At 38.6% G+C, this 11,765-nt stretch overlaps 1 protein-coding gene across 1 annotated transcript; it reads left to right on the plus strand.

Moving 5' to 3' along the window:
* The first annotated feature begins 6,410 nt into the window (after positions 1-6,410).
* On the plus strand, positions 6,411-11,394 carry LOC113100088 (PR domain zinc finger protein 13-like). The gene is made up of 4 exons (XM_026264961.1): positions 6,411-6,639; positions 8,018-8,149; positions 8,228-8,346; positions 9,658-11,394. Exons 1-4 carry the CDS (start codon positions 6,499-6,501, stop codon positions 11,096-11,098), a joined length of 1,833 nt encoding a protein of 610 aa, XP_026120746.1. The 5' UTR covers positions 6,411-6,498; the 3' UTR covers positions 11,099-11,394.
* Positions 11,395-11,765: the final 371 nt, after the last annotated feature.

Consider the following 11,765-nt stretch of genomic DNA (forward strand, 5'->3'; position numbering starts at 1 on the left):
CTTTGAACATTACATTTTTTGAGGGTTTTGTTACTCCATTGTTTGTGCTAAAATCTACAACAACAACAGGTGTAACATTCAGGGCACATTATGATTGTGTTGGAGACAGGTGATGAGGAAACAACAGACAGGAAAACAACTTAGGATAAAGGCAGGAAGTGTGACTGTGTCACTCCACGCTCAGTGTATCACCTCGATTCTTTGGCCAAAGGGGAATCCCATGCAAACTGTCATAAGGATGGTACTGCCACAACATGAAGTCACACTCACTGTATGGCCCCATTCTATCACAATCTGCCCTCCTCGTCTGCATCTGATCCATCCTGATCGGTTCACACTGGAACACGCCAAACACTAGAACTGTCTGGAAGTGTGAGAGACGTGCAGTGGAGTACCTGAGCATAGAACTACAGAAGCCAGACACTGAGCATGTGACACAAAACAGGCCACTAATATATAAAGCACTAAAGATGTAACATCTTTTTTTTTAGCATATACAGCAGTTTATGGTGTTAATTTATCCAGTAAAAAAATGGGGTTCTTGGGAGGCGTTGGGTTAAGGAGAGATTACACCAAAGATGCATGAACTGAAACCTGCAAAAGAAAATGGTCTCTACACTGGATACTCTGGTCTATTTGTCATCTTGGTGGAGTATACTAGGGCCTAGGCTACATCAGAGAGCGTGCATCTGTTAACTTTATTGCTCGCACTCTGAATTACTAAATGACTGATTATAACGGGATCAATGTGCTTTAGCACCGTCTCGCTACCGGTGTAGTAGTTAAGGCGTTTTTTACTAGACAGTTTATTATTTCCATTGCAACGACTACATAAGCCTAGGTGTGCGCTCAGCTTTCTGTAGCACAGCTGCCGGACTTCCCATGAAAACAATAGCAAGCATTAAGACACGATAAAGCACAGTAGCCTTTGCTTTTTCTTGTTTAAAAAAAATAATAGCATATGAATGCTTTTTATTTGCTGCTTAGCTGCTTTTAATTATATGAATGTATGTATGTATGAGTGTGTGTGTGTGTGTCTGCATGTTTTTGTGACATATCAGGACACAACTTTGTATAATGACATGGGTATGACACAGGTATTACAAGAAGAGGGTGACTTATGAGGACACAATCCATGTCCCCATTTTTCAAAATTCTTATAAATCATACGGAATAGGGTTTTTTTTTTTTCTTGAGAAAGTAAAACTGCACACAGTTTCCTGTGAGGGTTAGGGTTAGGTGTAGGGTTGGTGAAGGGCCATAGAATATACAGTTTCTAAAGTATAAAAACCATTACGCCTATGGGATGTCCCCACTTTTCACAAAAACAAACGTGTGTGTGTGTGTGTGTGTGTGTGTGTGTGTGTGTGTGTGTGTGTGTGTGTGTGTGTGTGTGTTTTCCTAGCTTGCTAAATCTCCATTACTCCAGGTTTCAGTGTCACATGATCCCTCAGATATCATGCTGATTGCTGCTCAAGAAACAATTTATTATTATTATTTTATTATCGCTGGCACACCACACTGACAAAAAGCAAGATTTGAAATTTTATAGAAATCAGAAGAGCACGAAAATACTGTTTTGAAAATTAGGAATATTATGTTTCCCATCTTTCTGCTTAGTTTTTTTTTAAGTATTTGTAAGCAAAATTGAAATATTCTCACAAAATCATGAAATACAGTAAAGGAGGGTTTTCATTTCTTCAGTTTGTGTAAATGTCGTATTTACCCACCAAAATTACCATAGCCGCTATATCAGAAACAAGGGGATACCAAGGGATACATATTATTATTTTCCACTGAAAGCTATTTGAAAACATACAAACAGTAAAGGGTGTTTAAGAGTTCAAGGAACGGAAAAACAAACTAAAATATATTTTGTTGAAACTGTTCCTGTGAATATATTCTTAACAGTAACTCTTATCAAGTTTCTTAAAATTTGGGGGAAGAGTGATCACCAAAGCTGTAGCAATGAAAATCACCAACATGCATAAAACACTATTTTCAGATAATTTACTGTAAAAAGTACTTAACTGTATTTTTTTAAATCAATTGAATGGATCCTTGAATTAAAGTAATTTCTTAAAATCATAAAATGCATTTGAATGGTAATGTAAATATAATAACAGTAATCATTATAAACACAACATAATAATTAATTTGAATATTCAGTGAAGACAATCAGACAAGGAAATTTAAATATTGAAGTAAGCCCATATTCAAAGGCCTGCTCACATTGTCATATGATTTATGTGAATTTCAGTATGTCTGGTGACAATAAAAACAAGTGAAATGCATTTATTTTCTTAATATTTTACATTTTATTCATATAATTTTATAAAATACACTACACCACACTAAAATTTATTATTTAGACACTATCACTATGCATTATATTTTTCAGCGCTAATTATTAACCAGCCTCAGTGACTTTCTGTTTAACATTGTTAGTGTTATTATAAATTATTGTTATTATTAATATTTCCATCTCAGGCCCGCTAGATGTTTTTTAATTGACAGCACTGGGACGATTCAGGGTCTTGAACATACCGGGTTAATCAATAGCCCCTCATTACTATTTTGGCTATACGGTCATCATTTCCACAAGCTCATCCCACCCGAAAAGGAGGCGCAATTAACGGGAGTACTTGCCTTGCATTTTTTTTCTCTGCAGAAATCCAATGAACATTATGAAAAACCCAGAAATGTCAATCCTGGCCATTAATGAGGACCTACAGACAGTCTCCAGTGATGGTTGCTGATTCATATCATTAGTATGCTCTTTGCCAGTCCTGTAATGCGTATCTCGAGCTAGGCGTTGTAAATTTGGATATATGTATAACGACATGATAAAAAAGAACGGCCTCATGCATTATCTGATTCATGCATCTTGTGTTATCAATATAATTAGATGGCGTTTACTTGAGTGGCCATTTGACCTCCCAAAGACGGGAGCTATCCAGGGTCCTGCCAGGCTCACAAACACATTTAATGCTGCTGAAAAAGGAACTTAAATGTGGTCATTACAAAACATTATAATTATTATTATTTTTTATTTTTATTTGTCAGGCCTATTTTAAAAATATTTCCATTCATTTTAATTTAAAAGAAATACTGAGAAACAAAAATCTCAAGCGTGCAAAAAGTGTAATGTCTCATTCAAAATCAATAAAAAGTGTGAATATTGTGTCAAAGAACAATTTTAAATTCATCAGAAATATTCTGCAGACAGACAAATTATTCTAAATGTTTTCAGCTCATGACTGAATTGAAAGAATTCCGTCAATGGAATAACTAATGATCCGTCTGTACACACTAAACTCACTCAGTTTTTTTTCCCAGCGTCCACTTAAATGATCTGAGGATCAAAAGAGGGCAAAAGTTGGTGCTCTCTAAAACCTGAGAAATTCTGTCACTTTTTGCATATGGTTTTAGTGCCTTAATCCCAATTAGGCCCGGCTGACACGCAGAGCTATTCACTGCAAACCTCCTCTGAATAAATTTGCCTGAAAATGAACTACACAAATAGAGCTCGCGGTAAAGGCTTTCGACAGCAGAGAGAATCAGATAGACTGAAGGTTCATTCTTACGCGCTCGAGTGAAAAAGGGTATGAATTTATAAGGTACACCGAAACATTTCAATTCAGACAAGTTTACATCCCATTATGCGAGGCCTTTCAACTGGGACAAGAGAGTTAAAGTTGGGGAAATTCGGTTCAAAAGGCAGAGCTAACTTTGTTTAGGCTTTGAATACCGAAACGAAGCAGCCCCCTTTCTTTTGAGAGCATTTAGAAATGGTAGCACGCATGAACAGAGTCGAATCAGTAGCCACTTATCTCGCCACTTTCTAATGCGACTTTGAATATTAGTCTGGGTTAAAATCCCAATCATGTCATCTGGTGGGACTCCCATACAAGCATAATTACTATTCAATCGCGTCACTAATGTCCCACCCGCATCCCCTATCTGCAACACAGCTGGTCCGTCCTTTGTGAGGCTCGCAACAAGAGCGAGTAGGTTAAGTACATTAAAATAGGCATGTAAGATTAATATTCGTAGAAAAACATATTTTTGTTCATGTTAAACAAATACAAATATTATGAATGACATTTTCCCCCCGACATTTCTCAAGTCGAAGGTAGGCTATAAAAGACTAAGTCATGCGTCTTGTTGAAATCGATGTACAATACGAAGAAATGTTGCAAATGATTTTGTATACAAAACGAGTTGTTTTCTCTGTTTACAATGGGAATATATTAAAGGAAAACAATCAAAAAATAAGAGCCCGTGAAGGGAATTTGTATGGCTGAGGGGTTAGTGAAAAAAAGTTTTCTAGAGCTCGGGCATTGTTCATCGTTGAGATAAAGTGGTGAACCCTTGGCACTCAACACCCGATTCGAGACGCGTGAATGAAGCCCCTGGTGGGACACTGCAGTTCTTCACACAGTCCCTGTTACCCTACATTCATGTTTCATTATTTGGCAACCTGTTAAATCAAATCCCGCATTTTAGCTCGAACCGAACGCTGAGACCCTGAGAAAAAGCTTTCAACCACATGACACAATCCGACGCGTAAAAATGTTCTGGAATGCTCCGTTCGGGTACATAATATTGTTCCGACATAATTCTGCCGTGTAATTAATGTACCATTTAAAAGAGAGCTGACATTGAGAGCGTTCAAGCTATTTGATTTAATTAAATTTTCCATCCCATTTGCTCTGAACACTGCTTTAGCTCCCAAAAACCGTGCTCCAATGAGCGTTGGGATGACTTTCACTCTTTGCTTTTCCCAGTCAGAAGGACAGAAAAGAAAACGTCTCCGTTTCCACCTTTGTGTACAATTTATTAGTTGGAAAATTTCGTCTTTACAGATACAAGACAAGAATGAGAATGTGCCCGGCTGGTGTGAAAGCTGTAGAGGCCGGACCCGCTGTTGCAAAGCGGATGGGAACCAGTCACAAATGGCAACTTTAATAAATAACCCACCGCACAGCCGGGCTTTGCTTGCGCCTATTCAAAAATTGTTCGCGTGTCGTTCACGCTCTTTGACTCATTAAGGACCCCAAAGAGAAAACTCCCAGAAAGGAGCAGTGGGATACCTTTTTTTTTTTTTTTTTTCTGAAGAAAGAAATCCTCCACCTCTGCTTCTCCAATTACAGCGGAGTGTCATCGAAGAGTCGCCAGGCCAGAGGTTAGCAGGACATGTTCATGGCTTGAATTTATCGCCCACAAATTCTTGTATCTTACCCTCGCCCTCTGTTCAGTAATTGAAGACCAAGATCAAAGAGGTCAAATTAAGTTTTAAAACCAGTGGTAACAATACCACTGAAGTCACTTCGAATTACATCCAAGGGTCCTAAGGGAAAGCAGTGGAGTCCTCTTGCCACATGTCTGGATAATAATACTAATATGTATATATTTCTTTAAATAAAACATGTTAGAAATTTAAACTAGCTGTTTAATTTGGTGGCATATTAAATCGAACAATACTTTATGTTAAATGGATCAAGTAATTAATCTCTTTGACCTGATTGTTGAACATGAAGAAAAAAGAAAAAAAAACATTCAGTATAAGCGAGATTAAATAGCCTACTGGAAAGCAGCAACGCTTGTCTTGAACACAATTTCATCTTTTGCCCTTTCCCCACACTCTCAGATTCTAGAGCCCTGTAGGGCGCTTCTTCAAAACTGAATGCGACAGTCCTGATACATGACCTGTTGTCAAAAAGTATGAAATGATAATTCTGAAAGCGACTCTTATTATTTATTTATTTATTAATTTTGGCTGGTTCTCCCGTTGAGTACCTGTCCGGTCCCAGCACGGCACACGCCGGGAGTCAATAGAAGTTAACAAGTCTCCCAAACATTCCTGCTCCTTTTGTTGAAACGGCAACAGACAATGCAGCCAGGGAGAGAATAAAGAGCTTTGAAGTACATAAAACCTAAAAGGATGCAGCCAAGTAGATTTAAAGTAGTCACTGATTTCCAAAAACTGGTTTGTATAGGAACAATAAAAGGGAAGAGAATTTATGGAGAAATTATACAGTGGATTTGTCACTTAAAATATCGGAACTGTCTGGCGGACAAAGCCACATGCTGAGGATTAATGGTTGCGCCAGACCTTTGATTCTGCACTCTCTTTTCTCTGCCCTTGACAAATTGGATTTTGGGGATGGGAAGGTCGCTGGGGCCTATTGTCTCTTGACCGTTTGGAGCGGTTCATTATGCGTGAGGGTGAGGGAAAGTCTCCATGTGACCATCTCGGAGGGTTTTACAGCTGCTAAAAGAGCGCAACTCTCTCATAGCGCGCTGCCCGCCCTTGCGCATTAATGTGCCGAGGGGGTACCTGACAGCGCCATAAGAAAAGCAAGATCACACACGCCACCGCGTCACTTGGCGGGGGGATATTAGTCTGTCCTCATCTCAGACTCTCTGCTCATCTCAATCAGTGCCTGCTTGGACTTCCTGGTTCTGATAGCGCAGCCCCACACAGAGTCAGCCATGCAAGCGACTCGGACACCCACTATCAGCGTGGTCGCCGACTGCAGCATCCCAGCCGGGCTTCGGATAGGACCGGTCCCGGGTATCTTCAAACTAGGGAAGTACGTTTCGGACCGCAAGGAACTTGGAGTGAAAAAGAAGGTGAGTTAGATCGATTTATTTCCTTGAAGACAGTGTCTTTTTATTATGACTTTAGAAAGTTTGTTTATATAAAATGTACCGTGAGACAAATGTGATTTTTCCCCCATTGCAAACGGATTATGCATTCGTGACATTTTAAACAAGACATGCAAAGTACTGTAGAATATAGACTGGCTAATGAATGCAAATATACCTTTAACATTCGTATTTTTTTCTGCAGCTATTTTTTTTGTTCAGTTTATTGAATGACAACTACATACTGTTATATTTGAATTATAACAGAAAATAATAATAATTATTTATTTTTAGATAATTTTAGATAATATTCATTATTATCATTATTAATATTACTGGTTTTATCTAAAAAAAAAAAAGAAAAGAAAAAAGTAAAGAGCTGACCTGTCACTCTGCATAAAGCATTCTCGTATTAATTGGTTTGTGCTGTCAGTTTGGAAATAATTGAGTTATATTAGCAGGACAACATGTCATTCTACGCCTTTTACTTAACCGCGTTAATAGGGTGCCTTGAGTTTCTGCGCGAGATTTCATGCCCTCTTCCCCTTTAATTTTCAAAGGCTTGATGGCTGGTTTTGCCCAAGAAATAAAATTTCATTTTTAGAAAAGATAACCGTAAACCAGATAGTAACCAAATAGTAAATAAAATGGCAATTAAATTTGACTGGAAACACTAATAATTATTAGTATAAATCGTTCATTCAAATACAGGCTAAATCCACTTATTTAAAACAATATTAATTATTGATACGTTTTAAAATTATAGAAAATATTTTACATTGTTTTATTCTACTATTAAAATGCGCAATATTCGTAAATCAAAGGGGCGTAAAAGGCGTCACATATAAATGGCATTTACTTTCCTAAATAAGCTGTAAATAGACTGGAGCTCTTTACGCTGTCTGCTTCTGTGATTGATGCGCGTAAATGCAGCCCCGCGGGCCCTGGGCGATCATCAGGTGCAATCTCTGTGTCAAATGTCACGCTTTAATCTTTAATTTGTTTGAACAGAATAGAAATGCTTTGACACTCTTCAAATTCGTTTCTCATATCAACTCAATTATGTTCCTTGAAAACTGTCGCTGTTGCCTAATAGACCCAATAAAAGGATGGTTAACGCGTATTTGTTTGAAATACCTTGCGGTGATAATTAACAATGTGTGAGAAAAAAGAAAAGAAAATCTGAAATGATTAGCATTTCAAATATGTATATAAAATACATTTAAACATTTTTAGATAAATATTCTAAAATACTATTCTTAAATCAAAAAAGCAAGCTGAACAGTTTGGTTTAGCTACATTTCGTTATAAGCCAAGGCAACAAATGAATACATGGTGTTTATGTTAAAATGTGTATTTGTAGATTCGACTGGTGAGGGGAGAATTCGTGGATGAGTCTGGCAGTACAATGCAAGATTGGATCGGTTTAATACGCGCGGCCAGGAACAGTCAAGAACAGAACCTCGAGGCATTCTCTGATTTACCTGGAGGACAGGTGAGTTAAGCAAAAACGAATGCATTTGATCCTATTTAAATTACAGACAATTTCTAATAATTGTACTTCTTTCAAAAGATATTCTACCGTGTGCTGAAAGAGATACAGCCAGGAGAAGAATTGAGTGTTTGGTATTCCAACGCGCTGGCGCAATGGTTTGACATTCCTACGACTGCAACTCCAACACATGACGAAAAGGTAAGACTTACACTAGAAATTCGTTTATTTAAAAGTGTGTGTGTGTGTGTGTGTGTATATATATATATATATATATATATATATATATATATATATATATATATATATATATATATATATATATATATATATATAGGCCTAAAAATACACACATTTCAGAAATAAAGGTTATTTGTAGTCATTAACATCATGAAATTATTTTTTGAAATTAAATAGCTTTTCCCCCCAAGGTAACTCAAGCAATTTTGGTATAATCGAATTAAGCATTTCTAAAAAGAATATTTTAAATTCTAATGGTATAAATATTTTGTTTAGCAACAAACGGATTTTAAGCAACGCTGCCACCAGCAGAATCAGGGCAAATTCTATTCAAATCCGATTTAATAGGCTTATCTGAGAATGTTGTCAGATTAACCGAGTTTAGTTAGTAAATCGAAAAGTCTGTCGTCTGGGGCAGGAACTCCTATTGACTGGTTGAGAATTAGCTATCGAGCTGAGTACACACAAATACAAGGCTACTGTATTTGCTATATATGATTGATCATAGACTCCGTACTAAGGCAGTATTATTTCTCTTAATTCATTCACTAATCCAGTTTTGCGAGGGGAAGAGGTTAACAAATGTCATCTAGTCATTACTATTCATGCATTCAAAAGCTAATAAATTCAAAAAGGTGCTCTACGGTAAATTAGCTGGCTGCGTAATGTATTGTTGGCTAGTGAATGCAAACTTTTATGTGGGAAGTATATTGCCCTGATTTGCGACGCTGTGCTGTGAGCTCTACTTTTTGGCCAATACGCAGTGCGCTCCTTGACATACGCTTCCTATTCTCCAGCGTCAACAGATGGGCCAGCCTCATTGTCTTATGCGACTAGCGATTTCAAGCAACAGCTGCCGTCAATTCCACGGGAAAGCGCACAGAGAAAGTCACTATGTATTGGTTTGTAAGCGCCAGATTGGGACGGCGCTTGCTCTTTTGATGGTGACAATAAACAAGGGAGGTTTGCAGATTACAAAATCATTACATCTATAAGATTGACCCCAGACTGCCCAAATGGTGTCATGCCAATGTGACCAAGGCGTGGTTATAAAAAGTAGGGGGAAAAAGGTTATATTCAGAACCATTTCTGATAAAGAAATTACTTTATACTCGTTCATGAGTTGCTTTAAAAAAACATTCATTGCAATTCATGCAAATTATGTGCATTAAAAACATATTTATAACGCATGCCTACTAAATTTTTATTTTTGGTAAACTCAAAAAGGCTCTATGTAATCACGCCATTTAATTGCTTTTCATTTCTGTTTCAGGCGAGGAGCGCTACATTTGCTGGTACTGCTGGAGAATATTCAAATATCCAAACACCCTGAAAGCTCACGTGCATTTCCATTGTGCGTTAAGCAACGGCAGAAGTTTGGCTAACAACGAGCAAGCTAGAGCCACAGACAACTTTAACAGATCTCCGAAATCAGGGGACATCCCAAATACGTCCTCCTCTCCACGAAACGGTCACAGCACTTTCATGTCAGACGCAGTGAAACGGGTCGTGTCCACCTCACCATTCGCCAATAAAACGGGACTATCGAAAAAAACGAGCGCAGTGGAGCAGGACAGAGCCCTTGACATGAGCGTGACCTCCACCAGGAACCCCGGACACATCCTGGGCCTCGGCGGTACATCTTCTGTGCTCAACAGCATGGGTTTCCATCCCGGCGTGCGCTCTGCTTTCAAACCGATGGGACTTTCGAAGATCTCCCCGGCTGAGATAGTGAGAGATGATCCTCATGGGAAACAAAACAATATCGGGTTTAGCAAACTATTGGGGAACATCAAGTCACCTCTACCTAACGTTCAGCCCTCAAAATGCGCGCACTCCATGGACAGCACACCTCCCGAGATCCCCTGCGCAAACAGCATCCGTGGCTTTCCTCTTTTACCACATTTCGAGGAGACCTCTGCTTTCAAGCACGTTGACAGCCACATGCACCCTGCCCTGCCCCCCTCGCGCTACTCCCAGTTACCGGCCGGCTTTCACTTCGAGAGGTTCTCTTTGCCACAGTTTGATGGGGGGAAATCCTACAACGGGGACTGCAACATACCCCTCATGCCATTCACGGTTTACAACGGAGAGCTCCTGTATGGTTCCCCATACTATCCTCTTAAATTTCACTTCGGCAACCTGTTTAAATACCCAGACTACTTTGGTGCACCAGCTCTGAATCCAGATCTAAACGCCATTACGAATATCGACAGAGAGATAGCGATGCACACGCAACAGCTGTCTGAAATCGCCGTAGAGAAGAACCGTTCACGACTTGAGTCTCTGCCCGCATCAAACCCAAACTCGGGCAAGCCAAAAAAGGGACATCTGTGTCTATATTGTGGCAAATTGTACTCTAGAAAATACGGGCTGAAGATTCACATGAGGACTCATACAGGCTACAAACCACTCAAATGTAAAGTGTGTTTTAGGCCCTTTGGCGATCCCAGCAATCTCAACAAACACATCCGACTGCACGCGGAGGGCAATACGCCCTACAGGTGCGAGTTCTGCGGGAAGGTCCTCGTGCGCAGGCGAGATTTGGAGAGGCACGTCAAATCGAGGCATCCTGGTCAAAGCATCAAAAAATCCGACGACAAAATGGAAGGCATCTTCGAAGATGCAGAACAAAAAAGCGACAACGACAGCGACGTCGACGTTTGTTTTACAGATGATCAGAGCGACCAAGAATCGAGTAAACACGATTAATGGACTAATTGCTAGACATAGCCTATTGAAATAGACTTTGCTGTTAAGTAGCTAAATTATGCATGTAAATATATTAGTTATGAATTATTGGTTTATTTAATAAAATTATTGTTAAAAGAAAATCTTGCAGAAGCTAATGTTCCCCTAGTAAATTAAATAATTTTGTGAAGGAGGCACTCGTGAAGAACATGCTTATTGGTATTGAGGACATCACGGCACCCCATGGAGCTGCACTTTATAAAGACAGGTTTACTTCATACAACAGACGCGTTTGCGTTATATTGTAAAAAAAAAAAAACCTGTCTGACCGTTTTAATTACTTGTCAAATCCGCACTTTTTATTACCATAAGCATTTAATGATTTCTGTAAAAACTGGATTTTGATTTTTGTTTTGCAGAATTACTGCAAATACCAATAAAAATAAAGTGGTGTTTCAAAGAAATATTGGTGTTTATTTAGTCGAAAAGCATTTGTAAGGCAGCTCATTAATATGCATAATAATATTAATCAATATTGTATGATTTTGTTTTCAAACAAGCCAAAATTACTTTGTTATTTATAAAAATGCAGAAAATAGCCTAATAAAAAGGAGTTTTGACACACAGATTTTTTTTCTTTATTAAGGCTGACCACTTGTTTGTGTCCTGAAAAGAACTAGAGGAATTA

The sequence above is a fragment of the Carassius auratus genome, unplaced genomic scaffold (genome assembly GCF_003368295.1).
Source record: "Carassius auratus strain Wakin unplaced genomic scaffold, ASM336829v1 scaf_tig00217163, whole genome shotgun sequence".
NCBI lineage: Eukaryota > Metazoa > Chordata > Actinopteri > Cypriniformes > Cyprinidae > Carassius > Carassius auratus.

Excerpts from the sequence above, each read along its gene's own strand:
- LOC113100088 (XM_026264961.1), top strand. The coding sequence starts at position 6,499 with ATGCAAGCGACTCGGACACCCACTATCAGCGTGGTCGCCGACTGCAGC. Across the intron at positions 8,150-8,227 it reads CTGATTTACCTGGAGGACAG|ATATTCTACCGTGTGCTGAA; the intron begins GTGAGTTAAGCA and ends TTCTTTCAAAAG. Across the intron at positions 8,347-9,657 it reads ACTCCAACACATGACGAAAA|AGGCGAGGAGCGCTACATTT; the intron begins GGTAAGACTTAC and ends CATTTCTGTTTC.